This window comes from Pollicipes pollicipes, unplaced genomic scaffold (genome assembly GCF_011947565.3).
Source record: "Pollicipes pollicipes isolate AB1234 unplaced genomic scaffold, Ppol_2.1 Scaffold_4881;HRSCAF=5763_pilon_pilon_pilon, whole genome shotgun sequence".
In the NCBI taxonomy this organism is placed as follows: Eukaryota; Metazoa; Arthropoda; class Thecostraca; order Pollicipedomorpha; family Pollicipedidae; genus Pollicipes; species Pollicipes pollicipes.
The window spans coordinates 6,778,850-6,805,582 of NW_023596576.1; the positions used below are offsets into that span (position 1 = coordinate 6,778,850).

The window sequence follows — 26,733 nt, forward strand, 5'->3', positions numbered from 1 at the left end:
AATGATTTCTCGTAAAGTGTAACGCGCCTGACGGGGCGCCCACGCAGTGCGGCGGCCCCTTCGTCGCGGCCGTGCGCTTGCCCCGCTGCCGGGCCGCCTGGGGCCGGCTCGACAGCTGCGCCGACAGGGGGGCGTGTCCGGGAAAGGTGGCGGCACTGGTGCCGGGCGCGGTCGGCTGGCGTCGGCACCGCGCGGCCGCGGTCTGTGCCGCCGTTGGTGTCTGGCGGCAGCTCTGGCGTCCAGAGCGCTTATGAAGCCTGGCCTGGGCACGATAGGGCGCCGCGCAGAACTAATTGCTCTGGTGTGCGGGCGTCAGTGCTGTTTGTCCGGGGGCGCCGGACTGATTGGTAGTACGGGCGTAAGTCCAGTCTGCTTTACACGAGTCAGCAGATATGCCCGCTCTGTGCGTGAACTGATTCCGACCGCGCGTCAGATCTCGGTCAAAGAGGCAGTCTGGTCCACCCTCCTTCTAGCCCCTGCTTCTTCCACCCAGCTGGTAGGAGTGCCCCCTCCCTGGTCGGTCATCTACTCAATCCGGCGCCATCCAGCTGGTAGGAGCCGCCCCCTACCCTGGTCGGTCGTCTTCTCAATCCGGCGCCACCCAGCTGGTAGGAGCCGCCTCCTACCCTGGTCGGTCATCTACTCAATCCGGCGCCATCCAGCTGGTAGGAGCCGCCCCCTACCCTGGTCGGTCATCTACTCAATCCGGCCGCTGATGGCGGCCTCCGACCTCCTTCCGACTTCTGGGGAGGCCCTAACCTAGCTGGCCGCTGGGGGCAGCCTCCCATCTCCTCCCTACTTCTGGGGAAGCTGTACCCTGGCTTGCCGCTGGGGACAGCCTCCAACCTCCCCCAACCTCTGGGCAGGCCCTACCCTAGCCGGCCACAGGACTGGACAGGCTGCCAGCTGCGCCGGCCGTCACCCACCTCGGATCTTGACGCAGCTCTTGTCGAGGCCCCGCGGGCAGGTCATCTCGAACCGCAGCTCGGGGTCCTTCGCGTTGAGCTGAGAGCAGCGCGGGTAGGAGTGCGCTCGGTCGGCGATGGCGCGCGGCAGCGAGACGCCGGCGATGTTGTGGTTCGGCATGCAGGCGTAACAGCGCAGCGCCGCCGCACCTGGAACGGGACAGCGCAGGTCAGGTCAGGTCAGGGGCGGCGGGGCTGCAGCTGGGGATGAGCCGGCGGCGGCTGGTGACGCCTCCGGTGGGGTGCACTTCTGCGGCGCGCCGCCTCCGGTGGTGGCCAGCTTCGGTGTGCACCGTTCTGGCCGGTGGCGTGGGTTCTTGCAGCGACAGTGACGGATAGAAATCCAGCAATTTTATCGAGGGTCGCGCATGCGGCTGAAACCGTTGGGATCGGCTCCGAAAGGCTCCGTGAGTCAAGGCAACCAGTGGTCTAAGTCTTCAGGAAGAGAGGGCAACGGATTGTGATCGTAGAGAACACTTCTGGAGCAATTCGCCACAATTGAGAGTGCAGCGGACCCCCGAAGTCTGAACCATGCCCGTCGTTTGGCCGCCGACCGGATGCGCGCACTTGTCAAAAACAGCAAGCGCCATGCCCTTGTGCACCTCTGACGTGCTGCTGCTGCTGCCGCTAGCATGCTGTTGCCATCGCCTGCTGGTGAGCCGGCCGGCCGTGTGGGCGGCGTGACACTTCCGCAGGTCTTCCCCTGATCGTCGGCTATCAGCCGCCTGTCCGGTTCCGCCCAGGCCGGCAGCGCCAGCTGACCACCACCACCGTGCCACACAGGGCGAGGCAACCGGCCCAGTGCCTCCGTGTTGCGTATGTGTGACGCTTGCCATGCCACTCGGGCTGTATAATGAATGCTACCGCTACGATGACAGCTATATTACATAACGCCATTGGCTCTGTGCAACTTTGGCCACCGTTTGGGCCAAGATCCCAGCGTGCACCTCTCACGGCTGCACGTGATCGTCGTTTGAGGGCGCATGAGCATCGCAGGACCGTGTTGCGCCAGGCGTGCGTTGTTTTCACCGCCGTCCGCGCCGCGCGCCGCGTGGACGCGCGCCGCCCTTCTCAGGGTGACCTTCCGAACGGCCGGGCCCTCGTTAGCATTTGCAGCGCTCCTTGGAGCTCCGACTGTTTTTTGGCGTGGTCCCATAGGCGTGTGGGCGTGTGTCTTGTCAGTGAGATCCGGCGTCCGCACCGGTGGCGTCCGCCGCGACAAGCGCGATCGATAGACAATCGCGCCTTTCGTGGTTCCTCCGCCGTAACGATATTTGGTCCGCGAGATGGCAGGAGTGCTGGTGATCGCTGAGATCGGGCCATTTGCCAGACGCTCTTCAGCCATGCAATCCTCAAACCGTGTTTGAAGATTGTGGTGCCAATTGTGGGTAGCGCCCTAAGCCCTTTCGTGCTTACCCAGCCAGTTTCCCATGCACTTTTTCCAACGTTCGGTCTCACCCAGTGGCTTGTTTTCGCAAAATATATTGGCGGACTGAACAGAGAAAATGTCTGACCGTATCCCCCCTCCCCCCCCCGCCCAGAAAAGCCATGGTAGTCGTGGACGCAAAAGTAGTCTCTGAGAGCAGACGCGACCTGCATTTGGCAGACAGGACGTGTGTAACAAATAAAGCACCCCGTGAGTGAAGGCACGCCGCCAATGAAACACCCAGCGAATAGAGCAGCCACTGAAGGCGAGGGTCGACCACGTCCTTGTGCTTTCGGCGTTCACCTCGCTGTTCCAGCGCGTGACGTGTTTGTGTCATTGTCCGGAAGATGGCGTTGTGTGTGGCGCGGCCGGCCGGTCCCCGCTGGCGCAAGCGAGCCGCCAGACGGTCGTGCTGGCGCGGCTGCACGCTGTCGGCGCAGCTAGGCCATGCGCCGCCGCTTGACCCAAAGACGAGGGGCGTTGTCGGCGGGCGCCGCCGGCGTCGCTGGAGACGGGCCCTGTAGTGGGCGTGCCGCGGCTACCAGGCCCATTGACGGGCATACCACGGTTGGCATGTGCAAACCCTGAGTCATGTTGCGGCCATGTGTCGTGAAAGGCAGACCCGGTGATATGCGTACTTTGGCGTCTTCTGCGCCTCTCTTGTCGCCAGCTCGGGTCTGGCCGGTTCTCTGACCCGCAGGCCAGTGCCAGAAGCGCGCGCCGCCGGCCGTGGCGACGCACGACGCGGCCCGATCCGCGGAATTCGCGCCGGAGGCCGGCGGCCGGAATGGCGCCGACATGACAGCCGGGCTTCTCCACGCGCCCAGGAGAGGAGGGGAGGGGAGAGGCTGGAGCGGCGCCAGGTCTGTCCGGGCCCGTGCCAGCCGCGGTCGGGCGCCGGCACGACTCCTGCCCACGGGCGAGGCCCGCCCGCTGGTCGCTGTTACGGCACCTGCGGTGCGCCGAGCCGTAGGCACGGTCCGCTGGGTTTGTCGAAAGCTGGCATTGCAATCCAGAGGGCGCAGGAAGCGCGGCAGGATTTGGGCGTTCGTCACGTGATGGATAATGATTGTTTTCGGATAATGAAAAGGCGGTGCGGCCTCTGCACAGTCCAGAGCTGGATAAGCGAAAAAGATTAAAATGTGGGCACGAAATCGGTAGCTTTCACACGCCGTCCTTTGTGATGGGGCTTAAATTATTTACGATGAGCGTAGTTTCGCGAAACCACTTTGGAGGGAGAGGGTCGAACAGGATAAAACGGCTAAAGTTACCGCTAAATCTGCCCCCACAATGGCTTAACCTACCCCAAGATAAGGTAGGCTTAACCTACCTTAACCTACCTCTAAAGACGTTTATGTTGTTGGATTTAACCAACCTTTTCTCAAACATGGGAGATATGCCCCTCACCTGAAAAGGGAGCTGAAATGCGGGAACAGCAGTCAGCGACTGCTTCCATATGAGATAACGGTCTCAAGCTATTCATAGTATGAAGGATTCCAAGTAGCGCGTCAAATTCCAAAAATATTGTGCATTTTCGGCGAAACAACGAATGAACGAAGGAATGAGCGAACCATGAGATCTTGGAATCAATCCCTTACCCGAACTGCCACCAGTTGTACGATTCCTGGACACAAGTCTAGAGCGACTTCGATGCTTGAAATATGAACCTCAGTCGTTTTGGCACCCCATCGTATCAAAGTTCTCACCATGCTTTTCAACCTACAGTTAGGTTGAGTTTCTGGCAGATGGGGGCGGGAGGGAGGGTTGAGGTTCGCGGGGTCAGTTTGGCAATATCCTCCCAGGTGGTTGGGCGAATGATTATGTAGTCCTGATCAACGCGGTCCATCTCTGAGGCAGTGTATACTGAACCGGTCGTGCTGGGGACGCCGCGCCTTGGAGCAGGAGGACAGCTGCCGGAAGGCCGGGGCCAAGGCCAAGCCTGTGGCAACTCACAGCACCCGACCGGAGAGTCGGAGACAGGAACAGAGACAGAGAGAGAGAAACTACGAGTTAACGGCGTTTGTGACATGGCACTTTCCTGCTCTCATGCGGCTTTCCTGTTCGTACGTGTTGTGAAAGTAAACCACCGAGGTACATTACCCTAGTATAACCATCCCGCCCCCACCTCTAGGAAACACTAAAAGACAGCAGACTTCCAGGCCGTCCCTCGAAGAGGCGAACGCAGGCTGAGAATGGCCTTGAGGATTTACTCGGAACCCACTTACTTGGTGTCCCATTAGGTATATCCTTGACCATATGACAGTCGGTGAATTACCGACTTTCGTGCAAACTGCGGAGTGCATCGTTCAGCTGTCATCGACGTGTTCATTGCGTCGCAATCGAGGGCGATCAGCGCTCGGGAGCGCGCGGACATTGGTTCATCGGCGCGATCGGGCGCACCGGAGTGCGCGCGGAGAGCGGGCCCGACCGACTCGCGTGTGTCAAGCGTGCTCGCCTCGGTCCCACGCCGGCGCGCGCGGCCGTCCCCGGGTCCGGAGCGACAGGACGCGCCGCCGCCCGGCTCCCTGTTTCCGCAGGACCGGCCCCTCGCCACCGCGCTGGGGTTGCCATGGCGGGCCGCGTGGCGGCCGTCAGTGCCCGCCAAGGTCGGAGCGGGAGCTGGAGGCGACGGAAAACTTGTGGAAAGGAAACTCCAGGGTCGGGCCGGGCTGGCGCCGATCGAGGCCCGTGTCGGCTCCGCCGCGATGGCTGTGTCGAAGAATGCGCCCGCTTATTCCAAGGTCAGCGTGACATAAATCAGCGTCCGAGGGAGGCCACCGGCTGGAAGCGGGCCGTGGAAAGCGATGGAGCGGCGATCGGCGCCGCACGCCGCCCGGAGTCAGCTTCGTCTGACCAGCACCCACGTACGCCGACTGGATGTCACTGGGGAACCTCTCCCTGCAACATCCAGTCGGCCCGTCGAGTGTCTGGCAGTTAACGGATTTCTCCGCCGCGTGTTGTTCGCAGTCACGGTCGGAGGCCGCAGCCAACTGGCACGGGGATGGCTGGGCGAATGTTTTCACTTAGCCGATGCCCCATGATCTTGAGGGACAGATGCTGCCCAAGGTTATCTCTAACCTAAAGCGCACGGGCGTTACGCCGAGCTTCCCCGTGGTGCCCCACAATTTTTTAGAAAGTGACAGCGTCACCGGCGGATACCCGTCCTTCGCACTTACCATTCACCGCCAGAATGACCAGCGCCAACAAGCGAAGCACGCACTTCATCATCACCGCGCACTCTGACAGTCTGCGTTATCCCCCGACAGAAGATTCAGCCACCGTTGCCAGGGACGACCTACCCCAGCCGCTCACGCGCCGCCACTACTCGGGCTCCGGCATTGCCGAACGGCCGCGCAGAGCAGCCGCCAATAACGGAACGGCGCGCTGGCGGGCCAGGGGCGTGTTGCGGCTGGCTGTTTCCGCCCAGCCTCCAGCGGCCCAGCTGTCCGTCGAGGGTTGTGGGGTGCGGGTTGGGGGGGGGGGGGACGAGGGAGGGGGACGGTTTGACGATGAATGACTTCATAATTTCTCGACGTATGCGGAAATGTGCACAAGGGCGCGATTCAGGATTGCTCAATGGGATGCAGGTGGGGCACGGATAAGAAATTCACAGAAACCCAGCTTAGCGCGCCCCAGAAACGCAAAATGTCTTGCGTGCCTCAAGACAATTTCGCCTGTTTTCGATCTTATTTGTACGTGTCTACCAGGTATTTTTACCCGTCAACCTTAAGCAACGCACAAAGCTATTCATACATGCCATGACTTCGTGAAGGACGGGGTACGTGCCGGGAGGGGGAGGAGGGGGGGGGGGGACTACTGTGCACGTTCGCCCCTGAATGTGTTGATGGAAAGTTTGCAGATCGCCATCGGGCGTCGAATGTTACCAACACCTCAAACTTCCGGCTGACTGCACTAAAACAAGTCAAGCTGAGATGACGGGTGGGTTGCAGATTGTCAATAAACCAACGGCTGACTACCATTGTAACTTATTTGAATGAAGCGTCAGTTGTATAGATGAAACTCTGTGCGGATTTGGCTTAACATGTGCACCCAGTTTATCTCCGGTGGCATCGCAGTCCTGGGGAACTATGCGACACCCATGCAGCTAATGGGGTTTTGGACAAACATTTGGTCTCATTTACACGGCACTAGTTAAACTGTGCACGGGAAGGCCTTCGAAGTATTGCTCCCACCGCAATGATCCTCTGTCCTGATCTGCCTGACAGTAGTTCAGCGCCGTCAATCGATTATCCTCTGCCCTGATCCGTGTGACAGCAGTTCAGGGCCGTTGGTCGTGTCGGTCGCCCACGGAGATCGCGTTGGTCGCCCACGGAGATCGTGTCGGTCGCCCACGGAGATCGTGTTGGTCGCCCGCGCGTTGGTCGCCCTCTTGGGATACGGGCACCATGGAAGTCCGCTGACCGGGAGAGAAACAAACCATTTGAGGCTAATGGCAGAAACAAGCACAATACCCATGGTTTGAGTTTCGTAAGTATGCTGCGGGCGAATATTCTAATATGTATGCTCTTGACTTGTATCGAGCTCGTGATCACTTCACATCTTCTGCTTGACCTGAGCTTTCGAAGTCAGAACTGCCAAAGACCCAAATAGTGTCGCTGGCATTTTCGGCGAACCCGCACGGCCTCCTTGCCCCCCCCGCCCTTCCCCCCCCCCCCCCCTCCCTCCGGACGTGTCCTGTCCGGGCCTCCCTTTCCTTCCTTGTCGTACTTTCGTACTTCCTTGTATTGCTTTATTATCCCTGCGGCCCTTATTCCTAAACAACCTTAGGCGCCACGGCTAAGGTATCTTGCCACGTATCACGCCTTTGGATTGTCTCAGCGCCCCCTCGGCCATATTGGGACGCAGTGGCAATCTCAACGTCTTGGTGCTCGATTTTCTTGGGTACGTTTATTTCTAATATTTTACCCGGGTGACTGTCCGATCATTTCGAGTATTCTGATGGTGTTTCGGTGCCTCTGTCGCGGTTGACAACACTTGGCCGACTTGGAAACCGCCTGACTGGCAGAGTGCCCCGGACGGCCTGGGACGAATGTCCCTGCATTGGGTAGATTTGTCCTTGATTTCGCTCCGTCGGAGCAGATTTCGTTAATGACTCAGTTCATTGTTTGGGGTTGATTCATTGTCTGACTCCGACCACCACCAGCACTACCCGATTTTAATTGGATTCCGTCTCCGAGGAACATGGCATGATCGTGAACACCAATCCATGGCCAACGGTTCACGTTGTGAACCGGCCAATGATAGGCAAAAAGCACGCATTTACTGAGACGCTTATCATGTACATTGTACATGATAAGCGTCTCAGTGTATTGGCGAGACAAAAACAGACGTCTTTGGTAATTGCAAATTTCTGCGTTTGTTATGGTAAACCAACTTATGGTATATGCGTGCACGTGCCAAGTACGTCACACCGCTCGCACAGGTGCACAAAGGTAACAACTATTAATCCACCATCACCGCGTTTCCACGAAGCCGCATTTTGACAGTTTTTGTTACCACCCTGTTCTGCATTTGCTGGACACGCATATTAGTTTTGCACGCGCTTAAATATCGCCACGATGTATACATGTCAAAACCATCATTTATCGATGTATATGGGCTGCACCGAAATCCACTGATGAATGTGAGAATTGTATGGGATAAAACAAGACCTTCAAGTCGGGGGTTTTCGTCTCCCTGTCCATCTTATTACATGTTTTTGAGATCTGCGTGTGAAACGTATATATCGTCGGAAGAAAGTATACTCCGTTGTTTTTTCTTCAGCATCGGCCCGGTTGTTCCCGAGATATTGACGGGAGAGGGGGGTGCGGTACGTTGCGGGCCTCCCATGTCTCCGGATTAGGGTTATTGGGGAGCCCTCCGGAATTGAGTGGAAGATCTTAGCTGGCACAGTGTCACAAGGTCCCTAATAATTTCGGAGGTCCCGCGGACTATCTAATAGTGTCTTTTGGCTGTATTAGAACCGTTGCCAGTCCGATTGGCCTACCTGATTTATCGGTGACTGTCTCAGAATTTACTAACCGCCGGTCGGTCGCATGGAATCCCCGATCGATCGCGTGGAATCCCAGATCGGTCGCGTGGAATCCCCGATCGGGCGCATGGAATCCCCGATCGGTCACGTGGAATCCCATAATGCTTTCGCGAATGCTTTAGAAACCATTGTTTGTGGACGTCATGACTGATTTGCAAATGCACGTGATCTGTTTACAAATGCGGACGTGTCCGAGCATGGGAGCGTGTTGTGAGTCCTGTAGATGGACTGCGGGCCGGCCCGGGTGGGCCCCGGCGCTCCTGGTCGGTCGGGCTTGGGCCGGGAGCGAGCTGGGCGAGCGCGGCGGACTGGCTGGCGCCAGCTCGGATCGGGAGCGGACTAGGCGAGCGCGTCGGACTGGCCGGCGCCAGCTCGGACCGGGAGTGACTACGCGAGCGCGGCGGACTGGCTGGCGCCAGCTCGGATCGGGAGCGGACTAGGCGAGCGCGGCGGACTGGCCGGCGCCAGCTCGGACCGGGAGTGACTACGCGAGCGCGGCGGGCTGGCCGGTGCCAGCTCGGATCGGGAGCGGGCTGGGCGAGCGCGGCGGACTGGCCGGCGCCAGCTCGGACCGGGAGCGAGCTGGGCGAGCGTGACGGACCGGCCGGTGCCATCTCGGATACTCTGTCGGAGCTGGGATCGCTCACCCTCAGTGCAATCAATACCTGTTCGGCAGCCGGATTTTACGATCTGAACTGGTGGTAGCGACACGGCAGTGACAAACAGTTTGCAGGTAATTTTAATGGTTGGGAATGCATGGCGTACGTGGACTGCCGGGAGAGGAAGGAGCTGACGCCTTTGTGATAACACTTCCTGGTTTGTTGGACGGGTTGGCACTGCGAGGCCGGCGCGTTGTCACCTCAAGATTGTGTGATGTTTTAAATGGACGTAACGCAATGTTGCGAAAAAATTGCATGTGGATCGGAGCGCTTGTTGAAAATAACTCGCTGCAAAGACTTCCCAATAGTCCAATTCCTCAGGCCCAGAACCTCCAACATGCCAGCACAGCAATTCCAGCTCGCTGGGCAATTTCCCCGAAAGACCTGTACGTGCCACGCGGTGCCACGACGCGGCCTGGTCTGTTTCAGCCTGTCCCTCGCAGCCAGTTAGCAGCTGGCCATCACATTAAGTTGGCTGGATGACTTCTGGACGGTGCTTGGAGCATGGACACACATTCAGACTGTTTGCCTCAGACTGGTGTACTCAGGGCACCAGACTGTCTGCCTCAGACTGGTGAAGTCAGCACCAGACTCTCCGCCAACCCGGTTTGAAGTTCAGACTTCGTGTCTCAGACTGGTGAACGCGGTGTAGCCGTAGCGGCTCCGCGGATCGTGATGAGCTCCAGTAATATAGAAAATGACTCCCAATAAATCGTACAGTAGGCCCATGAGCTCTAATAACAACGACGCTGGTGGCTGTCGTTTAAATGTGTTGTTGATGAATGTGCTCCCGGTCTTGTTAAGGAAGGGCTACATAAAGGGGAAGCACGTGGGCCTGTGTTTGGGGGCCTCCCCTTTACGTGTCCTCTGAGTTGAAAGTAGGATGACGAAGGCAGTGATACAAAAGACCAGCCACAGCGTTTGTCCCTGGCGATGTGCGTGGAAATGGAAAGTAAGTTCGATGTAGGTGTATGCGGAAGTGTAACCTAAGTTCGAATGCACATCCGTTTTCTGGGCGCCGGACCAGTCACCGTGGGGGGCCAGCCCACCCCGTCGACCGCTGACGAGAGAAAGGGGGGGAGGGGGACATTGGACAGCGACAGCTGTGCAGATTAGGCCTAATGTTACGGCTAGCTTACATATGAAATTAAACGCCCGCCGGCGGCTAGCAAACGCACCCCAATCAATGGAAGTGGTGCAAAATGATTCTGGGACGAAAGGGACCGGAGGTAAAAGGAAGCGAACAGGACATGCCTACCGCGGATCTCCGCCGTGTTGGTTGCCTTCCATCTCCACCCCGCATCCAGACGCCGCCACTGTGGACGCCCCTCGTGTGACACATGGGCGCGCCACTGACGCCAGCTGACGGCTGCGACGGGAGTCGGCTGGCTCCTGGAATGCAGGACGGGGGGGGGGGGGGGGCGCTTCAGTGACGCCTGGGGTCCGATCGTTTGTATAAAGTAACGCAGTAAGCAGGGAGCAGGCTGCATCCGCTAGACCCGCCTGATGCGCCTCATTTGGTGAGGACCTTGCTTGCGCCCGGCCCAACGTTGCCCCTGACTATAACTTTTAAGATGTACGCCTGATATATTAAGATGTCACACAGTCGAGTTCTACGCCTCATATTATGGCGCGCGGACCAAATTTTACTGAACTCTAAGAGCTTGGTATCTAATATAATATTTAGTTGGTCGCTCTGTGCTGGAGCATTCTCTGTGAGTGTCATTCACCCAAACTTATTTCTATACGAAATAGCAAACTATTGAGCACATGCTTCTGTGAAAAGAAATTTATCCGTTACGGGCCTTTGCGTATGTACAATTGGCTTCGAACTATTTCTTATGTGCCTTACGTATGTCAACTTTTTCATAACAACTTTAGCCGTGAACTTTGTCCCGACAATATTTTGTTAATACGAATATTTTACATGAGCTGACTTTTGCTTACCTTCTACTACCATAGAGCTTTATGCTTTGCGCATGTTTGACTGTTAACAGTTGCGTGCGTTCTTTATGCATACGCGCTTTTCCCATTACAACTTTTGCCTCCAAACCACGTATCTCAAAGCCTGTAGTCAACTAGGGCGCGCCAGCATCAAGCCCCTTGCGGTTGCAACAGGTACCGGTGCATAGATGGCGCCGCCAGCGCTAGCCGCCCGCGTTCGGAGCCTGAGTGCGGCCGATAGGTGGCTCCAGCTGGTGCGTTCCGAACGCGGCCTCAGCCGGCAGCAGAAGGCCTGGAAAGCCAGGCGCGGCGTTTGGCGAGTCGAGGCAGCTCCATCTCATTCCTTGGAGGCTCTGGGCACGCCGGTAACTGCGCCGTCGCCGTGTCTTTGTAGAGCGGCGTGCACCTGAAAACGTTGAAACGCACGCACGTTGAAATATGACCACAAGTCAAACTAGCACGGGAAGGATACGGTAATGTAATCCGGAGGCGAATTGACTGAGCTCATTCTATATTTGTATGCGCGACCATTCTACCATTCTAGGCCTAGAAGTATGAGTGAACTATGCTACGGTTGAGTGAGTCACCAGCGTCGTAAGGACCGCATCGGCCCTCTGACTGGGAGCGGCGGTCGGCAGCCGGTCAGCCGAGCTGCCGTCCGTGCGGGCCGGCCACGACGCTCTTCTACTCTAGAGCGTCGGCCGCGCGCCGTCGGCTTCGCCGGCCTCCAGCGGCGCGGCCAGCTGCCGCTCGGCCGGCACGGGCAGCAGCAGCTCGGCGGCTCGACCCGGTGAGCGTGCGGCCGGGGCGCTGCGGCACCGCGGCTGTACCCGGCGCCTGCTGGACCGGCTGCCCTGCGCCGGGTGTTTGAGCTCGGCCTTAAAGGGCCATGTGGCCATGTGGCGTCACCTGGCAGGCCGGTGGCCATGCGTGGCGGCTAGCGCGGGCGCGCAGAGTGTGGCGCGATGGAGCGAGCGCAGGCTGCTGGCGTAGGCCAGTGAAGCGGCAGCGTACGCCCATGCCACGGGCTGAATGGCGTCGGGGTCGCTCCCAGGAACGCCATCGGCGTGTTGTAACGGAGGGGCGATGATGCTGCGTTGAAATATGACCACAAATCAAACTAGCACGGAGAGGATACGGTAATGTAATCCAGAGGCGAATTGACTGAGCTCATTCTATATTTGTATGCGTGACTACGCGAAGTATGTTGTAACATGTGCTGGATAGGAATATTCGAGCTGGTACTTCACTGATCCGTTCGGTAAATGTGCCGGAGGCGTTCAGCCGCCACCTCCATTGCTATTTGGGTTGGCCGCGAGCAGTGGTTTGTTCGACGTACATGGCTGTTTTCCTCAAGCCCCTGATATTATGAACGAGCTGCGGGCTTGGCGTCCATCGAAAAACAGGCCATTAGCCCAAGGCGACATCGACTCAGCTAGTCAGGGCTTGTTTGCGTCGGATTCTGTCACAGCCCGGGTGAATTTTGGGCCTGCCCGCCTACGCTTTGCTTCCGTCGCCTCGTCCGCTTGCGGCTGTCACTTTTAGCGGAACAATAAAAAACGAAGCGCTGGTGGCGACTACCTCCCGAGGGAGTGTTGGGCCATACCCCAGTTGGGCTCCGCGGTGGGTGGGGAGCCCTGGTGCCCAAATGAAAACCACCTGTTATGGCTTCTTCCCACCTCAAAAACACCCGTCCTCCGAAAGGGGGACGGACCTCGATAACCCCAGGGTGCAGGGAAGAATCTGTGCCTCCAGGTCCATGGACTCTGGTCTTCGGTAGTGAAGATATTAAGCTGGCTTCCCTCTCACCGGTTCAGAGGCGGAACGGCTGCGACAGGTTTGGGAAAATCTTCAGATGCGACAAGTTCAGGGATGGAAAAATAGAAGTAGAGTTCGCTAGTGGTCTGGAGGCGAGAAGGGCCATGGCAGCTAAGGAACTTACGTTTAGTGTTCGGGATGATGCTGATAGGCATGAAAAGACCGTGTGAATATCAGCAATACCACATGAGACCAAAAATTTGTCGTGGGGCGTAGTCAATTGTTTTGATCTTCGTGACGTCGCCGAGGACGAGACAGTCGAAAACACTTCCACAGTTTTACGTGACGAGCGCCTGTAGGATTCTCGTCAGACGGGGAGGTGCGCTGTCGCCCAACAACCTCATTTTGACGTTTAGTTCCACTGATTTGCCAGCCGCGATACGTTTGGGATACGCTCGATTGAAGGTTCGCCCTCATGTGCCTAACCCCATGCAGTGCTACCAATGCCAGCCATTTGGACACACCAAGCCTCACTGTCGTAACCGCCCAGCATGTGGTAAATGTGCGTCATTCGAGCACACGAGCGAAGTTTGCACCTCTGCTGAACCCCACTGCGTCAACCGCGGCAAGGACCAAGTCCCACACACTACGTACGACCGTACATGCCCGGCTTATGCGAAAGAAAATGAGATTATATCGATTAAAACCTCTAAAAACGTCTCTTTCCGTGAAGCTCGTGAACTTTACGACAGCCACCCGAAAACATCGTATGCGTCCAACGTGGAAACTTCGTTGCCGCAAAGTAATGTCATCGAGTATATGACGGCAGTTCAGTTCGTGGGGCTTATGAGATCGTTTAGCCTGTCGGTTGTTCCCTCGGTCCGAACGCCCGACTCCCAGCTGGCACTCCAAGCTCCCTCCCCGCCGATCGAGCAGTCGGTGGACGCCGCTCTGCTGGCCTCCTCGGTGCACGCTGGCTCACTAACGGGTGACGGTTGGACGACGGCTCGGCGTGGTCGAAGTCCCCACGCGCCGTCGGCCGTACCTTCGTCTGCGACTCGGTCGGTCCCTTTGCTACAGACACCTCTTGGCAGTGCCTGTGAGCGTGTGGCAGAGACGCTGGAGCGCCAGGAAGCTGACAGACGCGCCCGCGAGGCCAAGCGAGCACGCTTGGCCGAGCTGGAGCGTGCTAAGGCGCCATGCTGTCTGTCCGGGGCAGACAAAGAGCCCGTCCCCCGAAACAGCACTCCATCGCCACGGAGGCTGGTGAAGGCCCCCATTGGTCCCTCGAACCCCGGTAGAGGCCCAGCGATGGGCCTTCTCCCGCCTCCACTCCGGACTGGGTACGCTGGCGTAAAGCGTGCCCCAGCCCCTTCTTCCCAGCGTGCCCCTTCTCCATTTGACGGAGGGAGCCCAAGGATTCGTCCTAGGGTGGGGCACGGCCCCCCGGAGTTAAGCCGTAGCCCTCGCTCTGAGGCGTCTGGGCATACAGCTGGCGTACCCGAGCTCTTTTAAGACGGGACCTGTTTTAGCTTTTTACATCTTACCGCTTTTTAATGCGTTCTTTTACAGGCGTTTCTACAGTAGAATTGTAGAGGAATAGGGGCAAACGCCCTCGATCTGGAGGCTGTCGTCAGCAAGGTCTCTCGTGCAGCCGTGACGTTACAATAGACCAAACTAACGTGCGAATATTTCTGCTCTTTGAATGGATATGCGACGTTTTGCAACGACGCGTTGATGGAGACCATTGCTCACGGTGGTGTCCTCTTTGCAGTTCATCATAGCGTGCCAGCGAGGAAGTTAAGCTTGCGGTCCACACTTCAGGCTGTGGCCGTGCGGCTTTATTTCAATCATCGTCACATCACCGTTTGTTCCCTTTACCTTCCACCAGGAATCGCTTTTCCGTTGGCGCACTTTAGATGCGTGCTGGTTGAACTGCCTTCACCACTTCTTCTAGACGATTTTAATGCGCATCACACCGCATGGGGGTGTGACGTCACCAATGCTCGTGGGAGGCTGTGTGAGAATTTTAACCAAGGTGCTTCACTATGTATTTTGAACACCGGAACTCGTACATATTTTACAATGCCATCCGGTCAGACGTCAGCGCTAGACTTAAGCCTCTCCAGTCCCCATCTCGTCCAACGCCTCGAGTGGAGTGTCGGAGATGATCCCATGGAAAGTGACCACTTTCCAGTGTGGGTTCGGTTTAAGAGAGTTGGAGCGTTGAGTGTTAGGTCACAACGCTGGAATTTTAAGAAAGCGGACTGGTGCAAATTTGAGACTCGGCTCGAAGAATCGTTTGTAACTGAGCCTGAGTGGACGCCACCCTCTATTGAGGATTTTACTCACAGACTTTAAGAGTGTGCCGACAGTTGTATCCCACGCACGTCTGGCGTTCTCTGACGTACTCCTGTTCCGTGGTGGACGGAGGAGTGTCGGAGCGCCATCCGGGCGCGTAAACATGCGTTTCGGGCTATTGACGCCAGGAGCAGTGTAGAAAACCTGATAGCCTTTAAGAAAGTGAGAGCTTTTGCTCGGCGCACTGTAAGCGGGGCGAAGCGTGCTTCCTGGCGCGCGTACGTGAGCGCGCTAAACCGGTTTACGCCGACATTGCAGATTTGGGCCCGGATCAAGCATATTTCGGCCAGTTTTCGCCCATAGCTCTGCCGGTGCTGTGTGTTAACAGCCAGGCTGTGACGTGCCCGTTGGATGTCGCGAATGAGGTTGCCCGGGCCCTGGCCTAACGCAGCGTAGGTGGTAACACAAACCCACCGTTTGTGCGGCATAGAACGCGTTGTGAGTAGTCTGCAGTGGACTTTTCGACGAGTGAATTGCATTCATATAATGACTCTTTCACGCTGGTCGAGTTGAAATCGGCGATCGCCAGGCTTCGCAGTATGTCAAAAGGCCCGGACACTGTGCACAGCGATATGTTTAAGCATCTGCCGCGTCGCGTGCTCCGCGTTTTATTAGTGGCCTTTAATTCAATTTGGACCAGAGGTGAATTCCCAGCTTTTTGGCGAGAAGCTACTGTCGTGTCTCTCTTGAAGCCGGGAGAAAGTGGGCTAGATCCCTTACATTATAGACCCGTTTCTCTTGCGTCATCGCTCTGTAAGTTGATGGAGAATATGGTTAATGTCCGTTTAGCCTGATTTTTGGAGCATCACGGCATTTTTACAACCGCACAGTGTGGTTTTAGAAAGAATCGCAACCCAGTGAATAATCTTTTAGTTCTTGACTCTGCGATTCGTGAGGGATGTAAAGGATATTTTAGGACGTCTGACTCCACTGGATCAGGCCCGAAAGAAAGTTATCTTGTGTTGGATCCCCAGTCACATTGGAATCGCCGGCAACGAGGTGGCTGACACATCTGCAAGGCGAGCAGCACTGGCTTCATGTGTTCGCTCCCTTTCTATCCCTGCTAGAGATCTGTGCCCTGCAATAAAAACCTTTTTGCAGAACGAATGGCAGCGTTGTTGGGATGGCACAAATGAAAATAAGCTCAGAGCAATAAAGCCCAAGCTGGGTCAGTAGTTATCATGTTCTCGCAAAGTCAGACAAGAAGAGGTGGTGCTCTGCAGACTACGTATTGGGCACTAGTATGCAACTCACGGTTTTTATGTAAGGAGCCGAAAGACCTATCTGCCATCGATGTGGTGCTGTCCTCACCGTTCGTCATGTACTTATATCATGTCCGCGCCTCGTGGAAGAACGTCGACGTTACTTTGGACAGCATGACTCGCCCTTGACGCTCTGTGACATTTTAGGAGACAACTCGTGCTTTCTTGAATTTAAACAGATGTTTGTATTCCTTAAACATATCAACTTCGGGTCTCTTTACACGGTTCATTAGTTAGGTAAAACAAACATCGTTCTCGGCGCTAAATGACCCCTGTAGTCGGCGCGCCCGAAAACAGCAATAAACAATAACAACAAGCACTGACTGCCCAACCCCTCTAGGGCGAGCAAGATTGTGTTTTTCTTCCTCTTGTCCCTGTCTGTCAAGCAAGCTCCAAACTGCTCGAAGCCTTTTCAAACCGATCGATGTTGGAAGGCATGCTAATTTACCAGGCTCAGCAGTGTCAGGCGACAAATTTACTAGCGACTACAATGACTGTCCGGGGACCAGCCGCGCTCGATTCTGCTTAAAATAATGAGCCAGACTGCAGGGCCTGCCGGCACGTGCACCTTGCTGATTGCATGTTTCGCTGCATGGGACGCCTGAAGAATGGTTGCCCGTGCGCGGAGGGCGGCCACTGAGGCGCCGTGATAGCCGGGCGCCACCGGGCCAATGCCAGGGTGTGTTCGATGTTACTGTGGTCGTGGCTCATGCGATGTGTCGTCAACTTACCACGCATCTATTGGTGTCTATTTTTCGTAGGAAGTGGTAAAGAAGTGGCATTGAAAGACATGCCCTACGTTTCGTTGTTGAGTAATTGCAGGGTACTCAGGTTGCAAATGTTAAGTTGAAACTTAAATTGAAACATTATCCCGCTTGCGCTGGAATTCTTACTGAAATCTTCAAGTGAAAATATAGTGGTTTCCATTATGACTGTGAATGTTGTGCAATACTCTAAATTCCCTTCTTCCCAGCTTCCTTTGCCCCGCCTAATGCGACTCACAGACGCTGAGTTATTGGAAGGCTCAGCGTTGATTACGCCTTCCGCATTTTTTTTCAGAATCAGATTCCGACCCGAAAAGGCAGAAGTTACTTTTAGTACTCGCTCACAAGTACTTGCGGTCTTCCTTTAGTAACCAACAGCAAAGTTTAGACCTTGAAAATCCAAGATGTATGATCTAAGACTAATTCTGACCTTCGAGTTTTAAAGGTGGGCGCCGGCCGGTGTCAACGCGTGCTCCATCACATTTTGTTTCATGTAGGAGCCGTTTAGACCTGCTAGCCGTGAACTTTTGTGTGACAATTTGCGACTTGCGGCGCTTTATCGTAAATGTAACTGTACGTAATGGTAGTGGTGAAGAGGGACCATGAAATATTAAACGTGTCTCGGGCAAGGCCGCATAGAGAAACGGAACCGTCCGGTGGTTCTCCCTTCATCTTCGCATAAATTAACTTGACGTCACTGGTGCCGAGACATCAGTAGTGCGTGACCGGCCGTTGGAAACCGGACGCAATACTGAGAAGTAGCCGGAACATCAACATACTAGTACCGATCACGAAAAAGCCATCAGCGGAAGGTGCATATGACCAGCCAGCCGATTACGTAGAATCGTATGGCGAATATGGCCATGTCTTTTGCAAGATATGTGGCAAACCTGTTATATATAATGATGGGAAACATAAACGAGACAGCAGTAATAGTCTTATTCCTCGGAGAAAAACCGGGAGAATGGAGGCACAGGCTGGTTGGTATTTCGGCAACATGCCTTTATGGAAACAATAGCGAACACTTCTGTCATTGTTTTGATAAAGACATGTTGCCGAAATATCAACCCACCTATATGTCCATTCTTCTGATGTTTCGGTAAGGCAGAAGGCTGGTACTGCCGTCTTATCTATGTGAATAACTCTCCTGGCAAATGCACTCAGCAATTTACGTAATAACATGAAAAGTGGAGACGTACACACGAGATGTATTCGCAATAGGGCGACAGCGACATCGGGCTGTTTCCCTACCCAACACGAATAAACTGTTAGTGGCAAACGTTTGTGGCCAGCAAGCGGATTACGGGGAATTCAACGACGGGTATGATGGTGTGCGTAGCGACCTTAGTGGTAGACGCTTGCAATGCACTTTGATCTTCTACGGCCTCCTTCTCCATGGTCGTGCCGCCGCAGGTGCGGCGAACGAGTGGTGAGCGTGGCAGGTCTGTTGTCTGCCGCAGCCAATCAGCGTGGCTGCTGCGTGGAGAGCCTATTGTTTGCCGCGGGCACAGACCGTCGTGCCCGGTCTGTACCTGTCTGCGGGACCGGCCACGCTCGTTCCGTACTTGTTCACGTAGCTGCCGTTCTCGTTCTGTACCTGTCCACGCAGCTACCGTGCTTGAGACGTACGTAATATCTTCACACCGCAGTGCTCCAGCCGTGCCTGTACACACAGCCATCATGCTCGGTCCGTGCCTATCTACATTCCGCCGTGCTCGGTGTGTACCTGTCTGCGTCGCCGGCCGCGCGCGGTCCGTACCTATGCTCGCGGCCGACAGTGCTCGGTCCCCTGCCTGTCTGCATAGTCACCGCGAATGTCAGCCACTTGTGATGCGTTTTTGGCACGTGTATGTGCGTTGCTATGTTTAACGCTAAAGTTGTGTGGAGGTAGAATCACAGATGGCCGAAGCGGAGTGCGGAGTACGAACGATATGCATCTGATGCCGTTCCTTTTAGCCGGAACATTGCTATGGTTACGACTGATGCATCGCTGTGCGTTTGATACAAATGGCAGTGCGCCCCAATAATTACGTTTACTCCACCCCTGAGCATAGTTCCAAAGGCCGCGCTGATATGGAACCACAGACTGTCATGTGCACGAAACCTCACGGGCAGCATGCGCGCCCGTGTGGAGCTGGTTCATGGTCACCTGTGTTTTTATGCCGGTCGCCACCTGTTCAATCTTTCATGATTATATTAAGGCCTCGTAATGAAAGGCAAACTTTTCTCGATCAATACGGCTCTCGTAACACTACCACTTAACCGAGCAAAACAAAACTTTACGATCAGCGTTCAGCGTAAGGTGCTAGCCACTTCCGCAGAGGCGCAGAGATAACTGAATTGCCCCCATGTCGGGGGGGGGGGGGATAAAGCCATTTTGTCTACGTCTTTTCTGCCAACGGTATATGGGCAAACAGCAAATTTTAAGATAATTGGGGAGCTTCCCTCCCCCACCCCACTGCCCGTGCTCCTAAGTAGGCTATGCTTTCTCTATACCGAGTTGATTTTAACGGCTTTGCTGAATGTATGCTCGCAAGGCACATGATCATGCTTATTATCTGATGCTATCTAATCGGTTCGCGGATATATACACCCACCAGTAATACTCTACTTATTACTTTGCCGGTAAGAAGGTAGCCCAATGTTCAGGCTGCCTATATTCAAAAGTACACGTGTGAACGGGTTCGCTTTTAACATTGATTGTACTGCTTAGCATACAAATTTGCAATTAGCGTATAATTTTACTTCCAATTGAATTCTACCCATTTGGATCTCTAGTGATTTGCACCCACACTCAACAGCTTATTTAATATCGGTACGAAGGTAGTCCGAAATCCCGGCCGCCCATGCCTGCAGCGGTTCGCGAATAAGCGTCTTCAATTTCTGTGCTGATTTCTTTGTAATGGTCTGCCGCATAAACCCCCAAAGCACATCATTATATTTGGCATTGAATTCTACTTGATCGCCTTGCTGATCATATGCACCCGTTTCCAACAATCTGCTCATGATCGATACGAAGCGAGTTCGATGGTCTGGCAGTCCTGTCTGGTATAATTCTTGTGTGCGCGTATTTCACTTTGTGTGCCACTGTATTTTAATGGTTATCGGCGTGGGCTGGCAAAGCACACCGTCATACTCACCACTGAATTCTACGTAATGGCTCACTAGTCATATACAACGCCGTGTCGCGTCGCTGCGCTGTCTGCGGGACACGACTTTCTGCGGCTGCTGACCGCCGCCCAGCGCATACTGGAGTCTCATAGTCGGTTTTTTCCCGGTGTTCGCGCCGGTCACCGACTCCCTTCTGCCCTCGGGCGACCGGGTCATGCCGGATGATCTGGTTCGGTTGCTACGCTTCGGAAACTACGCCAAGGTGCCGCTCATGGCGGGGATGGACCACGACGATGGCATGGTCGTGCTCTACCTGTACCCGGGCACGGACCGCCTGACCTTCTCCAACCGGCGCTGAGCATGCGCCGCGCTGTCATCCCGCGCCTGGACCAGTACCGGCTGACGCAGCTGCGTTAGCTGCTGGATCGGGTGCTGTCCTACCGCTACAACGTCACCGCCCTCTACAACGCGGGAAGACCCTACTGATGGCAAAGCCCACGCATGGTGTCACCTGATCTCGGGTGGGCACGGGATCAGTTGAGCCGGGCCACCCTAAGCAGGGACGCGTGCGAACTCTTGGAAGCTGGACAGCAACCGCTGTCCATCACCAAACGCCGCCATGTCAGCAGTTACTTGCAGTCAACATGCACGAAGAACTCGGTCAAGGGGATTTTCACTGCTGAAGATATTGAGGCAGGCATCAGATATGATGAAATGAGCTCACTTCTAAGTCTTGGTGTACTTTTAAGTTCAAAAGGCTGCTCTAGACAACACAATTTCTCTGTTTGGCAAATATTCTCCTCTGCACGCAATTGTTTGAATACGTCATTGTACCCTGCACAACATTGCTTGTGAACCAACTGACGGTCATCATATCTGGAAATCATGCGTGCGAACGCTTAGTTTGAACGACTCGACAATAACATTTTTCTCGGCCTTGATCGCCGCATGGCCAATAGAATGGCAGAATCTAGAGGACGTAATTATGGCGTCATGGATGCCTGGTTGACATTGAAGTGGTGTCGCCGAAATGGTCTTCACCTCCTTACAAGCGTATAACTTATAAACTAGAAGGGTTCAGGTCTTTCGAAGGACAGGACTATGAACTGCACCGAAGGATTTTCAAGATTGCTATTCCAATTGAAGCTCTCATACCAATGTCAGAACACTCGCTTTCATGACATTAGGGGAAGACCATAGGTGCCAGACTCCAGCTGGGTTGTTCGCTCTGAATAATGTTCCGCGTGCGCTGCCGTGCTGGACGCGGGCCAGCAGCAGTGAGCACCAGTCTTATCCGCTAAATGGCGTTCAGCTTTCAAACAGATGGCAGATCTGGCTGCGCGGTGGTTGGCACAGTTGGCATGGGAACCGTGTCCGTCAACCCGCAGTGGCTCTGCCTTCTGGGCATTGAGGCAGCTGGTTGTCTCGGATTAAGGTAAAGCACATACGCTATCACGAGCGATTACACTGACGCATGGGATTCTTTGGAATCACGTGCCGACCACGGTAGTGGCGCATCTAGACTCCCTGAGTAGGTCTGCGCAATTGCATAAAGGTGTGATTTCCATGAGGGTTTTATCAAAAGTAGCACACGGGTGTTAACCTACGTCACTGCGATGATAAGTTGAACATAGACTAACAGGGGAACGGTGGGGATTCCTGCTCAGGGGAATGCTTCTGATGCATTAACCTGTTCCAAAGAATTGCTATTGACTGCGTTCTGGTTGGGTTCGCCTTATGCCCTTGGGTGCGAACCACACGCGGAGTGATTCAGGGGCTTTGTCCATGGCTTTTACAGGTCCGTCTAATTGCCGTGGATCTCCTGTGACAAGTACAGGACGTTTCCGAATTTGAACCAGGAGCGTCAAAGTGAGACTGAAACGTATTTGGAACCATCGGAATGGTGTCGAAAAGTGGGCTTACACTCTTAGGGATCCCGTGATTTTGAAGCGTTACGTCTTTGTTTGGTCCCTGACTCCCATGCGTCGTCACCACTGTGGCAGCAGCTCATGTGCCAGCATGTTACCGAAAATGGTGTGACGAATGTGGTCCTCTCTCCACTACAGTCCTGCGGGATTTTGATCCTATCACTCGGTGTGGAGGCGAAGGGCGCGCTCCCCATTTCCTCCGCGCATGGGGTGTGGGGGCGCCCCGCCTGCGTTCTGATCCCCTCGCAGCTCTTGCGTGGGAGAATCCGCCGTTGTCGCGTCTCCGTGAGAGAGCCGGCGATTGGTCGGCCCTGAGTGTTGCTACATTACCAGTGCTTGGTGATTACACTGCGGATGGCAGACTTGAGAGGACGTGCAGAGATGCCCTACACATGATTTACAAGTGATTTATTCGGTTATTGCGGAATGCCCAGCGGGTACGTAGTCGGTGAGGTTGTCAAAATTAAGGAACGGAGGCTAGAATGCACGCATGAAACACGTTAAGGTGAGATACTGACTTGGCCTTTTTCAGTCCATAGCCGAATTTCCTACATCGAGGACGTGCATCGAATCAATCAAGTCTATCTAATATAGTACGGGAAGGGACTGTATGGCAAAGTGATCTGAAATTAATTCTAGATGCGCTTCTGAAGTGAGTTCCCTCTTGACCAGCCCCAGCACATCACGCGTTCAGCCTTCGCAGCGCGATCACACTGGGCTTGCGCATGCAGCTCTCGCCAGACAGTGGGGAGCGGGAGTACCGCGAGCTGCCCACATCTCGGGCTGCTCGTGTCCAGCGTGCGACGGCGATGAGCGGGGCCGACTACAGGGCGTGGCCAGCGGCGGCCGGCGGCGGCGCGGGCCAGCGTGCGACGGCGCTGAGCGGGCTGACTACAGGGCGTGGCCAGCGGCGGCCGGCGGCGGCGCGGGCCAGCGTGCGACGGCGCTGAGCGGGCCGACTACAGGGCGCCACGGCCAGCGGCGGCCAGCGCCAGCAGCAGCAGCAGCGGCGGCGTGCGGCCGGCCGCACGGCCAGCCCCGTTGCACATCTCGCTGTTGCAGACGTCCATCACGATGCCCTTGGTGGTGCGGATGGTACCCTACCATCTGCTTGGTGGTGCACATCTTGAGCTGCTCCTCTGAAACGGTGGCGGTCCTGGTTAGCGGCGGCCGCGCACCAATGGCGGGCCCGTGCGCCCCGCCGGCGGACGGGTATGACGCGCTGCCGGACCGGTTTGACCCGGCGGGGGGCCCGTCTGACCCGGCCGTGGGGCAGACTCTCTCTTCACCACGCCTGTAACACCAGATGCCTCAGCGCCAGCGCTGGTCCGCCACTTAAGACGTGCTCAGCGTTACCCAACCTTTCCATGGGTCGCTGACAGTCACAGGGCCGCTCATGCACATCTGGGCGGCAGCTTAAGACAAGAATGGAACTCAGGCGACGTTTACGTCGTTACCACCGTATCTGACTGCCCGGATGTGCCCCCGACTGGTGCCATAGCGTCGGTTACCGCGCCGAGCACTCACCCCCCTTGGTGATGGCCAGGCAGAGGCTGTTGGGCGAGCAGTCCTGCCTGAAGCTCATGCTAGACTTGTTGAAGCCGGCGCAGTGGCGCGCCGCCGCCGGGATTTTGTCGCACAACAAGTTGGTGAACAGTGCTGCCGCCTTCTCCGTCTTGCAAACGTAACACTGGTTCACTTCGCCTGCAATGTACAGAGCCGGCTGACAATGATGCCATAATGTAGTGATGGCTCACCTCGCCTGTGTGAGAGGCAGTAGTGCTGGGGTCCCACCAGCGCGCGCTAGGTACCCGGCGCGGGTAAGAGAAGGTAAGAGAAGGCCTACGAAAGTAATGGCTTACTCCGCCGGTGTAAGAAGCAGCAGGGGTGGGAGCCGGGTCGTGATACTGATCTCATTCCGCCGGCGTTAGACGCAGCAGGGGTGGGAGCCGGGTCGTGGTGCTGATCTCATTCCGCCGGCATTAGACGCAGCGGGGTTAAGAGCTGGTCCACGACAGCGATGGCTCACCCCGTCTTCATTTGATGGAGCACGAACGCAGCAGCGGGGCTATTTCTGTGGTGATTATACAGTGTATGAGTTACCAAGCCAATGAACGCCAGTGCCGCATCAGTCATGTAATCAGAAGCAATGGTTGCCTTCCGTCCTGCGCCTTTGTTGTACGGATCATAATGCGCTCGCTGTGCCTAGTGCTGGACGCGTCAGCCTTTTGCCGACACATCCACACGCGATATAAGTAATGGGTCTGCAGAAAAGTTTTTGACTTAAGTATAGGTCAAGGGGAAAGATACTGAATTCAGCAGTGCTGGGTGCCACTTCCAGAGCAGTCGCATTGTTTGGTCCGACTGAAATGGGAAAAGTCAGCTGGCAACTGGCCAACAGGCGTGAACCCAGTCATATGCCGCAGCACTGTGCGACATTCATTACGACATCTGCCATCTTACCAATATTAATGAGCTTGTAATATCGAGGAAAGAACATTGAAAACCATGGTTGTTCAAAATGCAGTAGAGGTCGATGACAATGTTCTTTGACTGCACACGTATGACAAAAATCGCACAACTTAAATACTTTTCCATGAAAAACGACCCTTTGTGACAAAAATGTTGAAAGGAACCAATACACTACGGCCAGAGTGCATTCAAAAGTGGTTTCAGTAACTGAATAGCTCGATAATAGCATTAGCAGTGCGGCAATTCATTGAGCAAATGCCATTTGCCGGAACATGTGAACAAGGCTAGTTTTTCAGGCAAAATACCAATCAGTTTTTTTATTTCAAACGTCACATAATTGACTCGTCGAGGTAAAATCGAGGCCGCTGTACTGAGACGCCGTGCCTGACAAGGTGTCTTGGAATTCAGTTTGCTTAGGGTGACTTTTTCGACCTCTATTCTAGCATAGCACTTTTTTCAAACTACTAACGATGGCAGCAGTCAAATATGCTCGTAGTTGGTGACCAGCGTGGTTGGAGTCGGTGTTCCTCGTATTGTCTTCTAGAAGACATCAGGTGACTCCGGGGCGAGGGGGGGGGGCGTTGTACAGGGGCGAGCACCTCTTCCGATAGTGCCCTGCCGCCCCCAGCAGTTCCCTGATAACGCGTACTGATCGCCGCCGAGCTGATTATGGCGTCACTGGTGACCAGTAGGTGCGCAATTGGTCTGGGGACGGTATGCGTACGAGTCTCTTCTAAACGCGGTTTTCAAATTCATGCGCGCATGATCAGCTTAACGATCGTTATGTACGCGTGTTTAAGCCCTTTCTCGTGTTGTTCTTGTTAATTTGTCCGTGATTTTTTCCCGAGCATTCGCATTCTCAGTTATGGCACTGTTCTTAAAGGGAGCGTTCCACATTTGTATGGGGCTTTGAGCTGAAATAGCCATCTTGAAGGTTATTCGGTGCAGTTCACAGTCCTGCCCTCCGAGGACCTAAATCCCTCCTGTTTCTGAGCTACACACCCGCGAAGATTGCAGACTTTTGGGGAGACTATCCCAAGGTTACTCAGGCATCCATGAGGCCACAACACTACCAAACTCTGCTATTCTATTAGCCATGTGGCGATCAGTGCCAATAAAAATACAACTGTCCAGCCGTTCATATCTGGCGTTCGTTGGCACAATTTCTAGATATACTTGCTGTAAATTGGCTCTCAATCAGTGTTGTGAAGGCACCATGACGTAATCAAACAATGACGTATTGAGGAAGATGTCTTAACAGAGAAGTCATGTTGCCTAGAGCAGTCTTTTCCACTTAAAAGTGGGAAAGACTGCTCTAGGCAAAATGGAAAAGTTTATGCCAACAGCTTTAAGTTAGCTTAATTCATCATACATAATGCTTGAGACGGGCCTATGATGCTCCAGTGTCTTCAAATGTTGAACAGTCCTCTTCAGTTATTCGATTCCCAGTCTCGTGTCCGTCATAACAAGTAGGGCTGTCCCATTACCTGTTTTTTTGTATAAAAAACAATCCGTGATCAAGACTTGCATTTAACGCCTAAGTTGGTTGAAAGCATACATGCTGTATGCTGATGCGGCCACGCGTGCATACGTACACCAGGCACGGATAAGTCAAGGGACACATTTTTCTCGACCTTTGACACATTAAGGCCGTTGCGGAAGCGGAATTTGTCCGACATCCATGCGACGTACGTCTCGCATTGGCTTCAAAATGAGCGGCGCGAAATATTCGGCACAAGTTTGCGGGCGCCTAGCTCAGAACGAGAGGATTTGAAGTCTTACAACTGGCATAACTGAATTGCAGGCAGTCTTGAAAATGACTGTTTCAGTTGAAATCCCCATATAAAAGTGGAGCAGTCCCTTTGAATAACGCGTAATATATATATATATATATATATATATATATATATATATATATATACTCACTCACGAGACGAGGACGGCTCGCGTCTCGTGTACTGTCGAGACACGGTATCAGCTGTCTTCTTGTGGATGTGAAAGCACTAATAATGGGTCACTTTGTATTGATGG

General features: G+C 54.8%; 1 protein-coding gene across 2 annotated transcripts in view; it reads right to left on the reverse strand.

Moving 5' to 3' along the window:
- Positions 1-5,729, reverse strand: part of LOC119101699 (uncharacterized) — a 38,410-nt gene extending 32,681 nt beyond the window's left edge. The window contains exons 1-2 of one of the 2 annotated variants that reach the window (XM_037225113.1): positions 5,568-5,728; positions 927-1,115 (exon numbers count right to left, since the gene is read on the reverse strand). In XM_037225113.1, the coding sequence (XP_037081008.1) occupies positions 927-1,115; positions 5,568-5,619 (241 nt within the window). In that variant the 5' untranslated portion in view covers positions 5,620-5,728. Of the gene's footprint in view, positions 1-926; positions 1,116-5,567 lie in introns of both variants that reach the window. The other variant, XM_037225114.1, reaches the window with a different exon arrangement.
- Positions 5,730-26,733: the final 21,004 nt, after the last annotated feature.